Source organism: Mytilus edulis, chromosome 3 (assembly GCF_963676685.1).
Source record: "Mytilus edulis chromosome 3, xbMytEdul2.2, whole genome shotgun sequence".
Lineage (NCBI taxonomy): Eukaryota > Metazoa > Mollusca > Bivalvia > Mytilida > Mytilidae > Mytilus > Mytilus edulis.
The window spans coordinates 103,484,839-103,507,905 of record NC_092346.1 but is presented as its reverse complement, the minus strand read 5'-3'; the positions used below and the strand labels follow the sequence as shown (position 1 = coordinate 103,507,905).

General features: G+C 33.5%; 1 protein-coding gene across 2 annotated transcripts; it reads left to right on the top strand.

Moving 5' to 3' along the window:
• The first annotated feature begins 7,914 nt into the window (after window positions 1–7,914).
• On the top strand, window positions 7,915–22,597 carry LOC139518061 (uncharacterized). 2 transcript variants are annotated; one of them, XR_011663278.1, is made up of 6 exons: window positions 7,915–8,343; window positions 8,757–8,802; window positions 9,269–9,309; window positions 15,882–15,937; window positions 20,398–20,463; window positions 21,419–22,597. XR_011663278.1 is itself a non-coding variant. In XM_071309718.1 (5 exons), exons 1-4 carry the CDS (start codon window positions 8,168–8,170, stop codon window positions 20,453–20,455), a joined length of 336 nt encoding a protein of 111 aa, XP_071165819.1. In that variant the 5' UTR covers window positions 7,935–8,167; the 3' UTR covers window positions 20,456–20,463; window positions 21,419–22,597. The 2 variants fall into 2 exon arrangements, 1 of the variants encoding a protein (XP_071165819.1); XM_071309718.1 differs by lacking the exon at window positions 9,269–9,309 and having other exon boundaries at window positions 7,935–8,343.
• The last annotated feature ends 470 nt before the right edge of the window (window positions 22,598–23,067 follow it).

The window sequence follows — 23,067 nt, the reverse complement described above, 5'->3', positions numbered from 1 at the left end:
ACATTTGTACAATATACATGGTAAGATCAATAACCATATTTTTATTATGGATTTTTAAAAAGTTAGTTGCCTTGAAAATAGTTGAATTTTCAAAGTTTTCTTAGATTGCTTGTGTTCTCAGTAATTTAAATAGGGATAATCATCTTTTAGAAAATTTGCTGCATTTTTTTCGAGCCTGCAACTTTTGTTTAGGGGTAGTGATCTGGCAGCGGCAGCGGCATTAGCTAACTTCTTAAAAGCTTTATATTTTAGAAGGTGGAAGACCTGGATGCTTCATACTTTGTATATACCGGTAGATGCCTCATGTGACGAAGTTTCTGTTGGTCACATGTGTAATGTCCTTGACCTAATTTTCATGGTTCAGTGACCACTTGAAAAAAAGTTCAGATTTTTTGTAATGTCGAATTCTCTCTTATAAGTAATAGGATCACCATATTTGATATGTGCGTACCTTGCAAGGTCCTGACTCCTCATGTCTGTCAGACAGTTTTCACTTGACCTCGACCTCATTTCATGGATCAGTGAACAAGGTTAAGTTTTGGTGGTCAAGTCCATATATCTGAGATACTATAAGCAATAGGTCTAGTATATTCGATGTATGGAAGGACTGTAAGGTGTACAAGTCCAACTGGCAAGTGTCATCTGACCTTGACCTCATTTACATGGTTCAGTGGTTATAGTTAAGTTTTGTGTTTTGATCTGTTTTTGTCAAGCCTGCGACTTTAGTTGCAGAAAGCTCGACATAGGGATAGTGATCCGGCGGCGACGCCGGACGGGGTTAGCTAACTTCGTAAAAGCTTTATATTTTAGAAGGTAGAAGACCTAGATGCTTCATACTTTGGATATGGAGGCCTCATGTTACGAAGTTTCCGTCAGTCACATGTCCAATGTCCTTTACCTCATTTTCATGGTTCAGTGACTACTTGAAAAAAATGTTAAAAATTTTTGTAATGTTAAGTTCTCTCTTATTATAAGTAGGAGGATAACTATATTTGGTATGTGCGTACCTTGCAAGGTCAGTGGTTATAGTTAAGTTTTTGTGTTTTGGTCTGTTTTGTTTATACTGTATGCAATTGGTCTACTATATTTGGTGTATGGAATGATTGTAAGGTGTACATGTCTAGCTGGTAGGTGTCATCTGACCTTGACCTCATTTTCATGGTTCAGTGGTCAAAGTTAAGTTTTTGAGTTTTGGTCTATTTTTTGTCGAGCCTGCAACTTTTGTTGCAGAAAGCTCGACATAGGGATAGTGATCCGGCGGCGGCGGCGGCGGTGTTAGCTAACTTCTTAAAAGCTTTATATTTTAGAAGGTGGAAGACCTGGATGCTTCATACTTTGTATATAGATGCCTCATGTTACGAAGTTTCCGTCAGTCACATGTCCAATGTCCTTGACCTCATTTTCATGGTTCAGTGACCACTTGAAAAAAAAGTTCAGATTTTTTGTAATGTTGAATTCTCTCTTATTATAAGTAATAGGATAACTATATTTGATATGTGCGTACCTTGAAAGGTCCTCATGTCTGTCAGACAGTTTTCACTTGACCTCGACCTCATTTCATGGATCAGTGAACAAGGTTAAGTTTTGGTGGTCAAGTCCATATCTCAGATACTACAAGCAATAGGGCTAGTATATTCGGTGTATGGAGGGACTGTAAGGTGTACATGTCCAACTGGCAGGTGTCATCTGACCTTGACCTCATTTTTATGGTTCAGTGGTTATAGTTAAATTTTTGTGTTTTGGTCTGTTTTTCTCATACTATATGCAATAGGTCTACTATATTTGTTGTATGGAATGATTGTAAGGTGTACCTATCTAGCGGGCAGATGTCATGTGACCTTGACCTCATTTTCATGGTTCAGTGGTCAAAGTTAAGTTTTTGAGTTTTGGTCTTTTTATCTAATACTATATGCCATAGGTCATCTATATTTGGTGTATGGAAATATTTTATGATCTTTAGGTCAGTCGCGCAAGTTTTATTTGACCGTGACCTCATTTTCACGGTTCATTGCACAGTGTTAAGTTTTTGTGTTTTGGTCTATTTTTCTTAAACTATAAGTAATAAGTCAACTATATATGTTGTATAGAAGCATTGTTAGCTGTACATGTCTGCCTGGCATGGTTCATCTGACCTTGACCTCATTTTCAAGGTTCCTTGGTCTTTGTTTAGTTATCTTGGTTAATGTTAAGTTTATGTGACAGTTGTATTAAAGCTTAGCTTTATACTTAGGACTATCAACATAATATCAATGATTAGTATAGAAGGCGAGACATTTCAGCGTGTGCCTTCTTGTCTAATACAATAAGCAAGAGGCCAACTATATTTGATGTATGTAAATATTTTCTGATCTTTATGTCAGTCGCGCAGATTTTATTTGACCATGACCTCATTCTCACAGTTCATTGCTCAGTGTTAAGTTTTTGTGTTATGGTCGTTATTTCTTAAACTATAAGCTATAGGTCAACTATATTTGTTGTATGGGAGAATTGTTAGCTGTACATGTCTGCCTGGCATGGTTTATCATGTTTATCTGACCTTGACATCATTTTCATGGTTCACTTATCAATGTTTGGTTAATGTTAAGTTTATGTGACAGTTGTAGTAAAGCTTTACATTTAAGACTATCAACATAAAATCAATGATTAGTAAAGAAGTCGGAACATTTCAGTGTGTGCACTCTTGTTCTTATACTGTATGCAATAGGTCTACTATATTTGATGTATGGAATGATTGAAAGGTGTACATGTCTAGCTGGCAGGTGTCATTTGACCTTGACCTCATCTTCATGGTTCAGTGGTCAAAGTTAAGTTTTTGAGTTTTGGTCTTTTTTTCTAATACTAATTGCAATAGGTCAACTATATTTGGTGTATGGAAATGTTTTATGATCTATTTGTCAGTCGTGCAGGTTTTATTTGACATTGACCTCATTTTCACGGTTCATTGCTCAGTGTTGTTAAGTTTTTGTGTTTTGGTCTGTTTTTCTTAACCTATATGCAATAGCTATAGGTAAATTATATTTGTTGTATGGAAGAATTGTTAGCTGTACATGTCTGCCTGGTATGGTTCATCTAACCTTGACCTCATTTTCATGGTTCATTGGTCAATATTTAGTTTTCTTGGTTAAGTTTATTTGACAGTTGTAATAAAGCTTTATATTTAGGACTATCAACATGATATCAATTTTAGTAAAGAAGGCAAGACATTTCAGCGTGTGCACTCTTGTTATGTTTTGGTCTGTTTTTCTTAAACTGTAAGTAATAGATCAACTATATTTGTTGTAATTGTTAGCTGTACATACCTGCCTGGCATGGTTTATCTGACCTTGACCTCATTTTCATGGTTCATTGCTCAATGTTTAGTTTTCTTGGTTAATGTTAAGTTTATGTGACAGTTGTAATAAAGCTTTATATTTGGGACTATCAACATAATATCAATGATTAGTAAAGAAGGCGAGATATTTCAGCGTGTGCACTCTTGTCTTTGGTTAAGTCTATTTCTTAGAAACTATGAGCAATAGGTCTATATTTAGTATATTGTATGATTGTAAGGTGTACATGTATTTCTTGTTTGGTTTATTTGACCTTGACCTCATTTTCTTGGATCATGTTAAGTTTATATGATAGTAAAGAGCAGTAAAGCTTTATATTTAGAATTATTCAAATAACATCAATGATTAGCATAGAAGGAGAGACATTTCAGTGCGTGCACTCTTGTAGATCAAAGTAGAATTTCGTTTATGGTGAACCACAAGTGGTAGGTCAATCATATTTGGTATGCTGTTGTATTAGCACTGGCACATCTCATTTCCATTAAGATTATTTGGCCCTGCCACCTCAGTCATGATCTATTGACTTGAAACTTTTTTTATCTTACATGTCTTAGTTTGTGATTAGGTCAGTTAATGATATTTGGTATGCAGTTGTATAAGCGATGGCATATCTCAATTTCATGAAGATTATTTAGCTCCACCCCCTTAGTCATGGTCTATTGTCTTCGAAAATTTTGCTAAGTTAACTTGTATTATTTTGTGATTGGGTCATTTCAAGGGGACCATTTAAGGTAGGCAAATGTTAATTGGTATTCAGTTGTTAATCATTAGCACATCTCATTACCATGGTTAATATTTTGTCCTGCCCCCTTAGTTATGGTCTATCCACTTAGAAACTTTTGCTTAGTAAACATGTATTACTTTGTGATTAGATCAGTTTAAGATGAACAGCTAATGTTAAGTCAATGATATTTGTTATGCAAATTTATAATGTTTTGTTTTTATTTTGTTGTTTATTGTTTGTTTAAACTTGTCTTGACACAAACATTGTAAATGTTTAATGACAATAAAATAAAATTATAATTATAAAAAACTATACACTTATCAGCATCCAAGTTCTTAGAACAAGTACAACACAGATGTGACAGAGACCACCTTTTGTTTGAAAAGTAGCATTGATTGCAGTATTGATTATACACTATTTGATTATAGATAAAAACATTATCTTTCTTATGTATATCATTTTATTGTTGAAGCAAGGGTGAATCTTATCATTTAACCAAGGATTAAACAAAGGAGTTAGATTTATCCACAAGATGAACAGAAAATAAATTTTACGAAAAAAAAAAATAATTTGGCAAACTTGAACCAACGACAATCATGTTCATTTACTAATTTTAAAATGTTTCAACTGAACTTTGCATATGAATGTTTTGTTTTAGGATGATTTAATTCCAACATGCAGCATAATGTTACGGATTAAGAATCTTATTTTTTTTATTTTTCAGTATATAGAGAGTTCAGAACAAGATATTGCTTGAAGAGGAATCACAGCAGCAAAGAGTTCACCTTTTAATAAATTGTCTTAGTACAGCACTGAATCATGAGACAATAATTCATATTTGATTGTTATTACAAAGAGTGGATGTATCTGACTAGCATTTGTATGACAAGGCAAAGAATCAGATGTTACAAACATTTAAAGGCATGAATATCTTCTTGTGATTTGAAGAAAATTTGTTTCAGATACTAACTGTGTATGAATTGAAGGTTGTTCTTAATACGTTTTTATATATATAGTTACATGATTGTAACCTTTAATCAATTAAAGAAGAAAACAGAAAGGTTAGAAAAGTGTGTTTTTTTTTCATGCCACTTATCGCATAATTCTTATATACTGATTCTTGATTGATATGCTTAAAGACATACCACACAAATAGACCTTTGGAAAATGTATATATGTATCCTTCCATTATCTTTATTTTATAGATTCTATAAGATGTTTTTGTATGACACATTGTATATGTGTTCATAGATTGATTTACTGGAGTTAATACCACACTTGTTTCATTTGTAAGGAACACAAAATATACAGTTGTCCTCTCAGCCAAAGATGAGACTGGAGATGTGATATGATTGTCAATGAGACATTACTTACTCCATAAGACCATGTATCAAAGATAATGAATCAATAATTAATTATCATGGATTTAAATACAAAAGAAAAGTCACCACATTTGAATACCATTAATACTGTAAGTCATGATAGTTTACTGTTATAAACTGTTTTGACATCTTCATGTATTTCTTTTGAGCTGTATTGTTGAGTTTCTGTCACACTGTGTTTACCCTATGGTCACAACTTTTCCCATAATTTCAAAAACCTTTAAGAATGAAATTGAGAATGGAAATGGGGAATGTGGCAAAGAGACAACAACCCAACCAAAGAGCAGAAAACAGCAGGCTCCAATAAAGGCTCTTCAATACAGCCAGAAAATCAGACACTCAGAGGCGTGCTTCAGATGGCCCTTAAACAAAAATATTTACTTAGTTCAGTGATAATGGACTGGTTAGTAAAACTTGACAATTATGATAACAAGAAAAAAACTTATAATTTATTGTACCGATATTATTGAATTGCAGTAGGTTCTTCAGTTGTTATAATTAGAGTTATTTTCGGTGACTGACATGAAAAACAAAACATTATGTTTAAGTAAGCATTGGATTGGATATGGGAAGTTAAGTCGCCATCTGTGTTTAGGGTTCACAGATACTATACCTCCCATTTAGGTATAGTAACGTCCCCTACATATGTACCACAACGCATCCACAAACTGAGGCGTCTCAGTTTGACCAAAAAACATATATATTCTACAGCACACCATATGTACCAAGTAACCGCTATTACTGGTTTAAATTTGGATATTCAACTGTTTTTGTAAAGCTTTCAAATGGGGATGTTTAACTGTTTTTGTAAAGTTTTAAATTTGGATATTCAACTGTTTTTGTAAAGTTTTTGAATTAGGATGTTTGACCGTTTTTGTAAAGCTTTCAAATGGGGATGTTTAACTGTTTTTGTAAAGTTTAAATGGAAATGTTTTAACTGTTTTTTGTAAAGTTTTTAATGGAAGATGTTAAACTGTTTTTGTAAAATTTTAAAATGGGGATGTTAAACTGTTTTTGTAAAGTTTTTAAATGGGGATGTTTTACTGTTTTTGTAAAAGTTTAATAAGGGGATGATTTACTGTTTATTGTTAATTTTTTAAATGGGGATGTTTTACTATTTTTGTAAAGATATTAAATTGGGATGTTTAACTGTTTTTGTAAAGTTTCTCAATTGGGACGTTTAACCGTTTTGTAAAGTTTTCAAAAAGGGATGTTTAACTTTTTTTGTACAGTTTTCAAATTTGGGATGTTAACTGGTTTTGTAAAGTTTTTAAATTGGGATGATTTACTGTTTTTGTAAAAAAAATTAAATTGGGATGCTTAACTGTTTTTGTAAAAGTTTTAAAAGAAGATGTTTAACTGCTTTTGTAAAAGTTTTAAAAGGGGATGTTTTTCTGTTTATTGTAAAGTTTTTAAATTGGGATATTTAACTGTTTTTGTAAAGTTTTTAAATGGGGATGTTTAACTGTTCCTTGTAAAGTTTTAAAAGGTGATGTTTTACTGTTTAATGTTCAGTTTTTAAATGGGAAGTTTAATTGTTTTTGTAAAGTTTTTAAATGGGGATGTTTTTACTGTTTTTGTAAAGTTTTTGAATGGAAATATTTAACTGTTTTTGTAAAGTTTTTGAAGTGGGACATTTAACTGTTTTGTATTAATTGGGATGACTTACTGTGATTGTAAAGTTTTTAAATTGGGATGTTTAATTGTTTTTGTAAAAGTTTTTTTAAAGAGAATGTTTAACTGTTTTTGTAGAAGTTTTAAAAGGGGATATTTTACTGTTTATTGTAAAGTTTTTAAATGGGGAAAGTTTACTGTTTTTTGTAAAGTTTTTTAAATGGGGATGTTTAATTGTTTTTATAAAGTTTTTAAATGGGGATGTTTAATAGTTTTTCGAAAAAGTTTTTAAATGGGGATGTTTAATTGTTTTTCGAAAAAGTTTTTAAATGGGGATGTTTAATTGTTTTTGTAAAGTTTTTAAATGGGGATGTTTAATTGTTTTTCGAAAAAGTTTTTAAATGGGGATGTTTAATTGTTTTTCAAAAAAGTTTTTAAATGGGGATGTTTAACTGTAAAGATTAACTGTTTTTTGTAAAGCTTTTAAATGGGAATGTGTAACTTTTTTTGTAAAGTTTTAAATGGGGATGATTTAATATTTTTGTAAAGTTTTTAAATGGGGATGATTTATTTAATATTTTTGTAAAGTTTTTAAATGGGGATGATTTAATATTTTTGTAAAGTTTTTGAATGGGGATGATTTGATATTTTTGTAAAGTTTTTAAATGGGGATGATTTAATATTTTTGTAAAGTTTTTTAATAATGATGATTTAAAATTTTTGTAAAGTTTTTAAATGGGGATGATTTAAAATTTTTGTAAAGTTTTTAAATGGGGATGATTTAAAATTTTTGTAAAGTTTTTAAATGGGGATGATTTAATATTTTTGCAAAGTTTTTAAATGGGGATGATTTAATATTTTTGTAAAGTTTTTAAATAGGGATGAATAACTGTCTCTAAATGTTTGTAAATTACAAAACTTCAAAATTGTAAATGGAATATTTTACTTTCCACATTTTAATTACCTTTTTTTTATTCTTTTTAAAAAAATAACAACTTGGCTGGATACCTCATGCCAAAGTCATAACAGAGAATTGAAACTGGTATATCGAAAGGAAGAGTCAGGTGTCTTACAGTGGGTACATCGAAAGGAAGAGTCAGGTGTCTTACAGTGGGTACATGGAAAGGGAGAGGCAGGTGTCTTACAGTGGGTATATGGAAAGGGAGAGGCAGGTGTCTTACAGTTGGTATATGGAAAGGAAGAGTCAGGTGTCTTACAGTTGGCATTTGTCTTGGTCTACAGACTCCTTTAGTCCAGATAATCCACAGCTCAGCTGGCCAGTACAAGCAAACAGGTTAGTTTATAACATTTGACCTTTTTAGCACTATTTTTGTTGAGCTTAGGACAAAAAAGCAAGACAAAGCAATTCTATGTTCTGTCATTGTTGTCTTAAAAGGTGGCGGCTTCCACAAATATTTACTCTGAAATTTTAATAACTTTCTTAAAATATCCTGATTTTCTACCTAACTTGGATAGAAGATTGTTTATGATAATAAGATTGTATCCAGAAATAAAATTTTATTACCTTGACCTCATGGAACTTTGGTCAATATTATTTTTTCTCCTTTTTTTGTCGTTTTTTCTATTATAATAATCAATAGGTCAATTATAATTTGTGTATTGAAATATTGGAAGGTGTATATGTCTGCCTGACAGCATGGATTGTATACCGATGATACTGATTAAAAATTGATTTTACTCCTTTAGGTTGCTCTTCCTAAAGCGAGTATCAGGATGTCCTTCCGCAGAAAAGGTAACCTGTAGATAAAATATATTCTCCAAGGTCAAAAATCGTTAAATTAATATAAGTCTATTGGCTTATTGTTGGTACAATAATGAATTACAATCACCACAAGGTATAATACTTATAACCTAAATCTTCAACTGTATTCTTAGTACCGTCAGTACAAGGGGACCACCATCTTTGTTTGTAGGATGATATAAAAAAGAAGATGTGGTATGATTGACAATGAGACAACTATCCACAAAAGACAAAAATGACAGACATTAATAACTATAGGTCACCGTACGGCCTTCAACCATGAGCAAAGCCTATACCGCATAGTCAGCTATAAAAGGCCCAGATAAGACAATGTAAAACAATTCAAACGAGAAAACTAACGGCCTTATTTATGTAAAAAAAATGAACGAAAAACAAATATGTAACACATATTTTTTTGTAGTCATGCATTTTATTTTATTGTTCATCAAAATTATAGATATTGTGCTGAATTTCGGGTAGGACCTGTGCTTTATGATGGTAAGTATTCAGCTGTGCAAAAGACATTGGATGTTACTGCTCTAGAAAACAGGGGGATATAAACTTGATAAAATTGGAGATTTCACTTCTGCTATAGGCATATATGAGTTATCCCTACCATTTTAAAAAAAGATTTTCATACGCAGATCCTATTTTGATAGACAGATCCAATGGAACTGAAGTTCTAAACATTGTTGAGGAAAATCAGCTAAACTACCTTCTGAAATTTGATTGTAGAACAGTAGCAAATTTGCTTTTCCCCAATCACCACTTTGGCTTATTTGTTATTTTGCCTTTGAATGACGCTGACGATTTTATGATCAACCTTTCTTTTGACTAGAAGATTGTCAAGGATCCTTCATAAGGAAGTCATGAGACTGATAGTGTCAGATATAACCATCCTGACACCATCAGTATCCTGGACATCAATCTTCAAAGACTGTACTCTTGACTTGAAGATTGTCTAGGATCCACCATATGGAAGGCATTAGACTGATAGTGTCAGATATAACCATCCTGACACCATCAGTATCCTGGACATCAATCTTCAAAGACTGCACTCTTGACTAGAAGATTGTCTAGGATCCTCCATAAGGAAGGCATTAGACTGATAGTGTCAGCTATAACAATCCTGACACCATCAGTATCCTGGACATCAATCTTCAAAGACTGCACTCTTGACTAGAAGATTGTCTAGGATCCTCCATAAGGAAGGCATTAGACTGATAGTGTCAGCTATAACAATCCTGACACCATCAGTATCCTGGACATCAATCTTCAAAGACTGTACTCTTGACTTGAAGATTGTCTAGGATCCACCATATGGAAGGCTTTAGACTGATAGTGTCAGATATAACCATCCTGACACCATCAATATCCTGGACATCAATCTTCAAAGACTGTACTCTTGACTAGAAGATTGTCTAGGATCCTTTATAAGGAAGGCATTAGACTGATAGTGTCAGATATAACCATCCTGACACCATCAATATCCTGGACATCAATCTTCAAAGACTGTACTCTTGACTTGAAGATTGTCTAGGATCCACCATATGGAAGGCTTTAGACTGATAGTGTCAGATATAACCATCCTGACACCATCAATATCCTGGACATCAATCTTCAAAGACTGCACTCTTGACTAGAAGATTGTCTAGGATCCTCCATAAGGAAGGCATTAGACTGATAGTGTCAGCTATAACAATCCTGACACCATCAGTATCCTGGACATCAATCTTCAAAGACTGCACTCTTGACTAGAAGATTGTCTAGGATCCTCCATAAGGAAGGCATTAGACTGATAGTGTCAGCTATAACAATCCTGACACCATCAGTATCCTGGACATCAATCTTCAAAGACTGTACTCTTGACTTGAAGATTGTCTAGGATCCACCATAAGGAAGGCATTAGACTGATAGTGTCAGATATAACCATCCTGACACCATCAATATCCTGGACATCAATCTTCAAAGACTGTACTCTTGACTAGAAGATTGTCTAGGATCCTTTATAAGGAAGGCATTAGACTGATAGTGTCAGATATAACCATCCTGACACCATCAATATCCTGGACATCAATCTTCAAAGACTGTACTCTTGACTTGAAGATTGTCTAGGATCCACCATATGGAAGGCTTTAGACTGATAGTGTCAGATATAACCATCCTGACACCATCAATATCCTGGACATCAATCTTCAAAGACTGCACTCTTGACTAGAAGATTGTCTAGGATCCTCCATAAGGAAGGCATTAGACTGATAGTGTCAGCTATAACAATCCTGACACCATCAGTATCCTGGACATCAATCTTCAAAGACTGCACTCTTGACTAGAAGATTGTCTAGGATCCTCCATAAGGAAGGCATTAGACTGATAGTGTCAGCTATAACAATCCTGACACCATCAGTATCCTGGACATCAATCTTCAAAGACTGTACTCTTGACTTGAAGATTGTCTAGGATCCACCATATGGAAGGCATTAGACTGATAGTGTCAGCTATAACCATCCTGACACCATCAGTATCCTGGACATCAATCTTCAAAGACTGCACTCTTGACTAGAAGATTGTCTAGGATCCTCCATAAGGAAGGCATTAGACTGATAGTGTCAGCTATAACAATCCTGACACCATCAGTATCCTGGACATCAATCTTCAAAGACTGTACTCTTGACTTGAAGATTGTCTAGGATCCACCATATGGAAGGCTTTAGACTGATAGTGTCAGATATAACCATCCTGACACCATCAATATCCTGGACATCAATCTTCAAAGACTGTACTCTTGACTAGAAGATTGTCTAGGATCCTTTATAAGGAAGGCATTAGACTGATAGTGTCAGATATAACCATCCTGACACCATCAATATCCTGGACATCAATCTTCAAAGACTGTACTCTTGACTAGAAGATTGTCTATGATCCTTTATAAGGAAGGCATTAGACTGATAGTGTGAGATATAACGATCCTCACACCATCAGTAGCCTGGACATCAATCTTCAAAGACTACACTCTTGACTAGACGATTGTCTAGGATCCACCATATGGAAGGCATTTGACTGATAGTGTGAGATATAACCATCCTGACACCATCAGTATCCTGTACATCAATCTTCAAAGACTGTACTCTTGACTAGAAGATTGTCTAGGATCCTTTATAAGGAAGGCATTAGACTGATAGTGTCAGATATAACCATCCTGACACCATCAGTATCCTGGACATCAATCTTCAAAGACTTTACTCTTGACTAGAAGATTGTCTAGGATCCTCCATATGGAAGGCATTAGACTGATAGTGTCAACTATAACAATCCTGACACCATCAGTATCCTGGACATCAATCTTCAAAGACTGTACTCTTGACTTGAAGATTGTCTAGGATCCACCATATGGAAGGCATTAGACTGATAGTGTCAGGTATAACCATCCTGACACCATCAGTATCCTGGACATCAATCTTCAAAGACTGTACTCTTGACTAGAAGATTGTCTAGGATCCTTAATAAGGAAGGCATTAGACTGATAGTGTCAGCTATAACAATCCTGACACCATCTGTATCCTGGACATCAATCTTCAAAGACTTTACTCTTGACTTGAAGATTGTCTAGGATCCACCATATGGAAGGCATTAGACTGATAGTGTCAGATATAACCATCCTGACACCATCAGTATCCTGGACAGCAATCTTCAAAGACTGTACTCTTGACTAGAAGATTGTCTAGGATCCTTCATAAGGAAGGCATTAGACTGATAGTGTCAGATATAACCATCCTGACACCATCTGTATCCTGGACATCAATCTTCAAAGACTTTACTCTTGACTAGAAGATTGTCTAGGATCCTTTATAAGGAAGCCATTAGACTGATAGTGTCAGATATAACCATCCTGACACCATCAGTATCCTGGACATCAATCTTCAAAGACTGTACTCTTGACTTGAGGATTGTCTAGGATCCTCCATATGGAAGGCATTTGACTGATAGTGTCAGATATAACCATCCTGACACCATCAGTATCCTGGACAGCAATCTTCAAAGACTTTACTCTTGACTAGAAGATTGTCTAGGATCCTTCATAAGGAAGGCATTAGACTGATGGTGTCAGATATAACCATCCTGACACCATCAGTATCCTGGACAGCAATCTTCAAAGACTTTACTCTTGACTAGAAGATTGTCTAGGATCCTTCATAAGGAAGGCATTAGACTGATAGTGTCAGATATAACAATCCTACACCATCAGTATCCTGGACATCAATCTTCAAAGACTGTACTCTTGACTTGAAGATTGTCTAGTTGTCTAGGATCCTCCATATGGAAGGCATTTGACTGATAGTGTCAGATATAACCATCCTGACACCATCAGTATCCTGGACAGCAATCTTCAAAGACTTTACTCTTGACTATATGATTGTCTGTGATCCTTTATAAGGAAGGCATTAGACTGATAGTGTCAGATATAACCATCCTGACACCATCAGTATCCTGGACATCAATCTTCAAAGACTGTACTCTTGACTTAAAGATTGTCTAGTTGTCTAGGATCCTCCATATGGAAGGCATTTGACTGATAGTGTCAGATATAACCATCCTGACACCACCAGTATCCTGGACATCAATCTTCAAAGACTATACTCTTGACTATATGATTGTCTGTGATCCTTTATAAGGAAGGCGTTAGACTGATAGTGTCAGATATAACCATCCTGACACCATCAGTATCCTGGACATCAATCTTCAAAGACTATACTCTTGACTATATGATTGTCTGTGATCCTTTATAAGGAAGGCGTTAGACTGATAGTGTCAGATATAACCATCCTGACACCATCAGTATCCTGTACATCAATCTTCAAAGACTATACTCTTGACTATATGATTGTCTAGGATCCTTTATAAGGAAGGCATTAGACTGATAGTGTCAGATATAACCATCCTGACACCAATAATGTTTTAGACATCAACCTCTACAGTCTAGGATCCTCTACTGTCTTCCAATTCATCATGTTGGTTTTCTGTCATGAGATGAAGCAGAAGATTGTCTAGGATCCTTCATAAGGAAGGCATTATACCGATAGTGTCAGATATAACCATCCTGACACCATCTGTATCCTGGACATCAATCTTCAAAGACTACACTCTTGACTAGAAGATTGTCTAGGATCCTTTATAAGGAAGGCATTAGACTGATAGTGTCAGATATAACCATCCTGACACCATCAGTAGCCTGGACATCAATCTTCAAAGACTGTACTCTTGACTTGAAGATTGTCTAGGATCCTCCATATGGAAGGCATTAGACTGATAGTGTCAGATATAACCATCCTGACACCATCTGTATCCTGGACATCAATCTTCAAAGACTACACTCTTGACTAGAAGATTGTCTAGGATCCTTTATAAGGAAGGCATTAGACTGATAGTGTCAGATATAACCATCCTGACACCATCAGTAGCCTGGACATCAATCTTCAAAGACTGTACTCTTGACTTGAAGATTGTCTAGGATCCTGCATATGGAAGGCTTTAGACTGATAGTGTCAGATATAACCATCCTGACACCATCAGTATCCTGGAAATCAATCTTCAAAGACTACACTCTTGACTAGAAGATTGTCTAGGATCCTTTATAAGGAAGGCATTATACTGTTAGTGTGAGATATAACCATCCGGACACCATCAGTATCCTGGACATCAATCTTCAAAGACTGTACTCTTGACTAGAAGATTGTCTAGGATCCTGCATATGGAAGGCATTAGACTGATAGTGTCAGATATAACCATCCTGACACCATCAGTATCCTGGACATCAATCTTCAAAGACTTTACTCTTGACTAGAAGATTGTCAAGGATCCTTCATAAGGAAGGCATTAGACTGATAGTGCCAGATATAACCATCCTGACACTATCTGTATCCTGGACATCAATCTTCAAAGACTGTACTCTTGACTAGAAGATTGTCTAGGATCCTCCATATGGAAGGCATTAGACTGATAGTGTCAGATATAACCATCCTGACACCATCAGTATCGTGGACATCAATCTTCAAAGACTATACTCTTGACTATATGATTGTCTAGGATCCTTTATAAGGAAGGCGTTAGACTGATAGTGTGAGATATAACCATCCTGACACCATCTGTATCCTGGACATCAATCTTCAAAGACTATACTCTTGACTATATGATTGTCTGTGATCCTTTATAAGGAAGGCGTTAGACTGATAGTGTCAGATATAACCATCCTGACACCAATAATGTTTTAGACATCAACCTCTACAGTCTAGGATCCTCTACTGTCTTCCAATTCATCATGTTGGTTTTCTGTCATGAGATGAAGCAGAAGATTTGGGTTCAGCTGTCATCATGACTAGAAGATTGTCAAGGATCCTCCATAAGGAAGGCCTTAGAATGACAGTGTGAGATATAACTATCCTGACACCATCAGTATGTTGGACATCAATCTTCACAATCTGTACATCACCACTTTGGTTTTCTTCAATGGGGTGAAGCAGAAGATCTTAGGTCAGCTATCCTTTAGACTAGAATGTTTTTTGGAATCTTTCTTGGAAGGTATAAGACTGATAGTGTGAGATATTATATACCCTCTTCCCATTCACAATTTTGGTTCAGCTGAGCCAATTTGGCATAAAACTTCAATTCCATTGCATATGTCAGTAAAAGTCTATCAAAATTAATCTAGCAAGAAAATTTTTGTTAAGAGAGTAGGTTGACTTTCTCATGTGGGCATTAGCAGAAGTGAATCCTCCAAAATTAAACTGGGTTTTAGCCCAATGTTTTCTGGTTTGACATTCTTGAGTTTTTTGTAACCATTTTTCAGGAATAAAATTTTTAGATATGAAAAAGGAATCTGAGATAGGATTTCCCTTCAAAGGGAAGTTTTAATTCAATGAAAGATAACTAAAAGAGCATATAGTAAAAATAAATTGAGGTTGAAATTTAAATTAAAAAAAATGTTAATAGAAAACTAAATTTTAGGCCGATTTAATAGATTTGTAAAAATATATATTCATGTTAAATTTCAATTCTTCTGTATGTTATTTCAGCGACAATGTTTACATGGATGTGGAGTAAGACTTGGTCTAATACTGCTTATATATAAGTAGGTATATACCGTCTAGTGAAATACATTTTATTTTCAGCATTTAATTTAAAGGAAGTGTTCTAGTTTTTTTTTAAAGTTTAAAGGTGTGAAACTTTTTTTCTTCATATTTTTACATTTTTATGACTTTGAAGTTTTTAAAGATTTGAAGTAGATAGTTATCAAAGCTACCAGGACTATAATTTAGTACGCCATGCATGTGTTTTGTCTACATAAGTCTCATCAGTGACGCTTATATCAAAATAGTTAGGGACGACATCAAAAGTTCAATGTAGGATAAAAAACTTAATTCACATAGTTTTTATACGCCCGTCGTCTTTTAGACGGGACGTATTATGGTATACCGTTGTCCGTCCGTCTGTCCGTCCGTCCGTCCGTCGTCCGTCGTCCACACTTCGGACAATAACTCAAAAACACTTTCACCAATTTCCATGAAACTTAAGTGAATTGTTTATATCTATTGACGTAAGCTCCCTTTCGTTTTTTTTTTATTTCAGATTTTAAGTTTTGGATTTATTGGGCTTTATTCATAAAAAAAGGGGGATTTTCAACACTTCGGACAATAACTCAAAAAGGCTTTCACCAATGTCCATGAAACTTTGGTGAATTGTTTATATCTATTGATGTAAGCTCCCTTTCAATTTTTATAAATTTCAGATTTTAAGTTTTGGATTTATGGGGCTTTATTCATAAAAAAAAGGTGGATTTTCAACACTTCGGACAATAACTCAAAAAGGCTTTCACCAATGTCCATGAAACTATGGTGAATAGTTTATATCTATTGATGTACGCCCCTTTTCAATTTTTATAAATTCAGATTTTACATTTCCGTGTTATGAATTTTTATGCTTAAAAAAGGGGGGAATTTCCAATTTTGGGACAATAACTAACACTGTCACAAAATTTTATGCAACTTTGATAAATTGTTTATATCTATTGACATAAGCTCCCTTTCCATTTTTATAAATTTTAGATTTTACGTTTCCTTAAGTAATGAATTTTTATACTTAAAAAAGGGGGATTTTATGAAACTTTGGTGAATATATTAATGTATATTTAGACAATATACGTATAGTGTCTTGAAATATGAAATTTATTTGTATGAGGCTTAGAAACGGGAAAATGCGAGGTTCTACCGAGCATTTTCCCGTTTCGTGCCGAATACAAATAAATTTCATATTTCAAGACACTATACGTATATTGTTTTTATACTGAAATCGATAAAATAATAAAAAAATAATAAAAATATGAAACAAATATTATTAAAAAAAAAGTGTTTGGAATTTCCCCCTTGGGGTACCATTTTGGGGTATTTCCCTATGAGCGTAGTCTAGGCGGTAAGCATTGACAATTTAAGGAATTAGAAAGGGAAAATGAATTTAATTAATAGCATTTGATAAACATGGTATATAAATTATCAATTTGAAGACAAAACAGGTTTAAATTCATAAAAGTTTGACCATTGTTACTACACGTTGTCATGGTTGTGACGTGACGTTGTAAGTAGGCGGGGCTTATAGGTGAGTTGAGGTCATTGACGTATAAAGCTAACGTTTATACGTATAGCTTTATCTGTATAGTAAAATAGCTGATTGCAGTATAAATATTTCTAGTTGATCATATAAATTCATTTAAAGCATAAAAGACAAGTTAAAAGAGCAACGGGCGTATCATGCGATAAAGCGCAGCCCTTTATTTCACTGACCCCCCCCTCTTAACTTAATTTGGGGAAATTGATTTACCAATAGGGATATATGTAAAAATCGATTTAACGAGTTCTGTGCCATAGGGCCGATGATCGGCCCAAAGTCATACTCCTTTTAGTGCCAAAGGGCCGATTCATCGGCCGATTGAAATGATGTTATGAACTACGTAATGTACTATGACGTCGCCGTTTTAGTGATAAATTTAATTCCTCCGTCTTGAAACATTCGCGCGTTTTTTTACCAATATTAAAAGATATGAAAGGGGAGCTTTTTTATGAAATTTATGAAAATAAAATTACGTAAGGATGCGTTTATAAATATATATAAAATTATATAATATTTAGAACTATAGAGTTTCAAATCCACTCTTTTTTCCCGACGCTATTGCAGTAGGCCATTTAGTATATTTATATATTCTAGGCTTACTTTCCTAAACTGCCTAAAGTTTTTAAGCATTTACTTTCCAAAATTGTAAGAATATAATAAAAATAAAATTTTACATACATAAAATATAGAAGATAGAAGTTATTCAAATACCTTTACAAAGAACGGATTAGAAAAAGCGCAAAAAAAATCAAAAACTTAAAAAGATGAAACGTACGCAAAAAGTGCACGACATGTTAATGACGTGATTCGTTTATAACGAATCCATCGGATTATTGCTAATCCTTATCCGTGGTTATCCTCCTGAGTGAGGGATCACACATTATTTAACCAGAATGTAGGCCATATAAAAGAATACTGCAGGGAAATTTCAAAACCATTGCCTATATCGTGCTGATTTTCACAATTCATTCGACGAAGAAATTTGTCTTGATAATATACATTTATGCCCATGTTCCATTAAAACGCCACCAGAGAATTTTAATGCATGGAATAAATTTCGTTAATTTTTTTTTTGTTTTGCTGCGTTTAATTTTTCTAGGCTTTATACGGCATACTTTTATATAAATTTCAAAGGCAAAACAGTTAAACATGAATAATACAAGAGATACAAGGAAAATATTTAATATTGTATTTATCGTGTGAAAATGCAATGTCCTGTATAGCATCGTAAAAAAAGAGTATTGCCGGATTGTGCCGGCCAAATTAATATTCCAGGTCAACATGACACTTTTAATTGATACAATAACATGTAACATGTTTCCTAGTAAACTACATGTTCTTTGATCGGTGCATGTCTGTACTCATTTATTATTTATCCCTTCTTCTATTTGTCTTCCAAAATAAAAGATAGCAAAACCGCAAACAACATGAAAACTTTGTGAACAATTATACATTCAAAATTACAATCACAGTAAATTATTATTGTACGGTTGTCAAGAATTAATGAACACATTATTTTTAATATTAAGATACGATAGAAAATTCCTATTAAAAGAACTCTGACAATGTTCGATCAGGTCTTTATTTTATACAATTAATTGTTTGATGACATTTCCGAAGATCATATAATAAGAACAAAACGACATTTGAGAAAATTGCCGGGTCGAAAAGAAGAGAGTGTTCTGTATGTTCTGTACGAAATGTCCCTGGTTGCAGGAAAGGGCCGAAACATGTATATGCATGTGTGCTCTCTGTCGTAAAATTGTTCATAAACCATGTAGTAAATATAAGAAACACGACAGACGATGTAACACCGACGAATAACATATCTTTCTTGAGAAATGTTAATATGAATCTTGAATTTTGTATCTAGCTCATATAATGAAGTTGTTCACACAAAATAATCACAAACTTTCTTTAATTTATAAGTAGTGACAAATTAATTTGCATTATCTCTTTTCGTATTACCGAACTTTGACTCGGGAGTATATGATTTTTTAACAGGTTACCGTCTCTACAGTAGGGAATTTCTGATATTAGTTCAAGTGAAGGCAACTAAAAGAAGTAAAGTCAAACTTAAAATCGGTGCAATTAGTTTGTCATGTTTCATGGAAAACATAAAACAGTGACCCCTCCCTAAAAAAAAAAAAAATTACCGTATCTTGTTGCTTTTACTAGAACCGGGACCAGAATATCTTATTACACGTAACTTGTCTAAAATATTATAACTTCGGAGTCAAAAATCGGTATTATATGTAAGAAAATGGACTATTAGTAAAAAAAGTTTAATTACCCGCCACTTGCAGTTAACATCTTTTGGCGCTATTATACCTTTACTATGACGTCGACGTTTTTGCGGTCTTGTTAAGACAATCAACAAAAGCATTGGCACTGAAGGGGTTTTGTTAACAATTTATTTGGCAGCGAAAGGGTTAAGATATACAAAACTTGCAGAATTTTATTCTTCATGAACGAATTTTTGTGGCTATAGGTGAACAACAAATATAAATAATAAACAGAGTGCAAATTTTCTATAGGCTTGCATGCAGATTTTTTTGGCAAAACACAATCAAATTCCTACAAAAATACAAATGTTTCTGAATAAATGGAAATTGTTACCCACAAAAATATAACTGTCCATCAATCCATGAGAATCGTTACCAACAAAAATACAACTGGTCCTCAATCCATTGAAATTGATCTCCACAAAAATTAAAGGAAGCCCCAATAATATACCTACAATATTTGAACACTGATTTTTTTTAAACAATTTCGAATGACTTATCATTTTACTTTTTAGGCCACATTGATGTGTTTCTCCTTTTACCTTGAAATATTATAAATCACTTATTTCTATATCATGTACATAAATATACCAACAGAGGTATTATAAACAATTTTGATTGACCAAGACATTTCATATTCCAGGGTACAGCATTACAGCTTGTCCATAAGGATTCATGTTGGAAATAACCATTGGCATTGATTTTTAAGGTAAGAAATAGCTGTTACAAAGATTTATAATAACATTAGATTTATGTTTCATTATAATACGTTATTTTGATTGGCTACACTGCATTCTAGCGTTATTCCTTATGCAACTCATTACACAATAAAATTTATCATTCATGATGACACTTGGTCCCACTATAAAGTGCACAGGTAAATAAATAAAAACTTGATAAAAATCGTGTTTTCATGATCCTTGCTAAAAAATGTAATTATAAGTATTGAATGCTTCTTTTTGTAACTTCATAGGGTTGTAAAAGTGTTGACCGTGTGCACTCTTGTTAGAATGAAGCGCGGAAACAAAATGTACTCCGGTAACGCTTTACACCCCAATGAAGTTGCAAAAAGAAGCATTCAATTCTTAAATAAATTGTTTGTATTTAAAGAGCATGTACATGATCAGGGTTTTTATAATCTTCTTACAATCTAACGTTTTTTGAAAGGATGGACCAAGATTTAGGAAGGCAAAAAAATTATTTAAGGAAGTGTCTCTTTCTTTTGTTATGGAAAGTTTGTTTGGTTAAAAGTTTTTTCTTGGTTATAAAAACATTATAAAAACCTGCTGTTCAATATGTATAATATGGATCACTTTAAGAATATTTGATGAAAACTTTACCTTTTTTTGTAATTCCCAATTTAAATCTCTGAAATAAAGACATTAATAGTATATAAATACTGCTGTTCAAAAGTCAGAAATTGGTCGAGAGAAAACGAATCCGGGTTACAAAAAAAGCATATCAGCAGAACAACAGAAGGATGAAGTGCAACAAAAACAAACATACATAGAATCTGACTATTTGATATCAACTGCCATATTCCTGACTAGGTACAGGACATTTTAAGAAATAAATATGGGTGGAACCTGGTGTTATGGCTATAACCAATCCTCCCGCTTATGTAATATGCCAGAAAAATTGAAAATGTCTTAATTCTTTTTCAGTCTATCGTTACCATTATTACTGTGACTGCATAAAAGAATTTTTGTCTTAATGTTGACATACAGTTGGCCAACCGTGCATGTTGACATTTAAAGGACACAGCTTTCAATAAAGTTCATGACAACATTGTGCTAGCACTTGATAACAACTGTTGTGCTTTCTCTTGTAATGTTAGACTTATGTGCTGCATTTGAATTTATTGACCAGCTGATTCTGATTGAACATCTTGAATACTCCTACAGAATATTTGATAATGCCCTTTCATGGATTAGATTTTACTGAAACAACAGAACATAACTTATCTCTAATAAATATTGATAATGATGATATGCAGCTACATTTTGGTGTTCCACAAGGATCTCTATTAGGATTGTAAATGTACTCTTTGGTTTTTTTAAAACGTATTGATGAAATCGTCAGAAGTCACAATATGAACTTATATTCCTATGCTGAAGATAATGAGGTTTATCCCGAATGAACTAAAAACTACCGGTAGAGGCCCGTTTGACTGATATAAATGCATAGATGAGTTCAAATTAAATATGCTTACAGTTAGTAATCTTTAGTGTGTAATGCTCCCTTTGTTAATAAGGTATATAGGTAAATTACTGTTTAATTAATGAATATTCATTTATGTAATTTTATGTAGTTTTATTGTATCAACCTTTTTATTTTATCTGATGTGCCATTTTTAGTTTGTTAATTGACAAGATTATTCAACATTTCTAGTCTGCCCATTCATGAAATATTTAAGTGTGATTTGAAAATAGCCCCCTCCCCTCGGACAACCATTTCAATTTTTTAAGTGATATTTTGAAATCTAACATAAATATTAATTAAAGAAACCTGCAAGATGAGATTTTTCTTTGTTTAATTTGTAATGATCAGTTAAAGGAACCTGCAAGATAAGATTTTTCTTTGTTTAATTTGTAATGATCAGTTAAAGAGGATAACGTTTGTTTATTTGTCCATTTTCATCTTCTATCCAAAACTTCGTCCTGAACATGCATGCAATATATGACACTGGATGTAAAGCAACCAACAATCAATCAATCCAAAAATCCAATACGATATAATCTGAAAGTGATTCATGTATGAAAGGTTTGGTTTTGATAAATCACAGAATAAAATGAGATTTTAGGGATTGCTGCAGTGATTTGATAAGATAGACATAGTTTGGTTCCTATGGCACCTTTATCAGAATTGAAACTACAGAGGTATACTAAAGCCTGAAAAGAAAATTTGTATTTCACAATGTCATCATCAGGGGAAATTATATATAGGGAGTGAAAGTAGATGTGAAAGTTAACGGGATCAAGAAAGTTAATTAAAATATGTTTTTTTTTATAAAGGAGTAGGTCCAGTAAGGGCTGATTTTGGCCTCAAATTTCAGGTTCATCTAACGAAAGATTTTGACCACTTTTTAAACACTTAAGTGTCTATTTTATTTGAATCAATTAGTTTATGTGAAAGATTTTAACTGATTTTGTCATAAAAAACGCATCGATTCAAGCTGAAATATGAAAAATCTACCAAATATGCTGAAAAATGTCACTTTTCAGATGATTTTTGTCAAAAATGAAAGTGGCCGCATTCGTGTTCATCCTCAACCTTTATATATGTTATGTATTATCATAAAATACAATTTACA

Excerpts from the sequence above, each read along its gene's own strand:
- LOC139518061 (XM_071309718.1), top strand. The coding sequence starts at position 8,168 with ATGGAAAGGGAGAGGCAGGTGTCTTACAGTGGGTATATGGAAAGGGAG. Across the intron at positions 8,344-8,756 it reads TGGCCAGTACAAGCAAACAG|GTTGCTCTTCCTAAAGCGAG; the intron begins GTTAGTTTATAA and ends TTACTCCTTTAG. Across the intron at positions 15,938-20,397 it reads CTAATACTGCTTATATATAA|GGTACAGCATTACAGCTTGT; the intron begins GTAGGTATATAC and ends TTCATATTCCAG.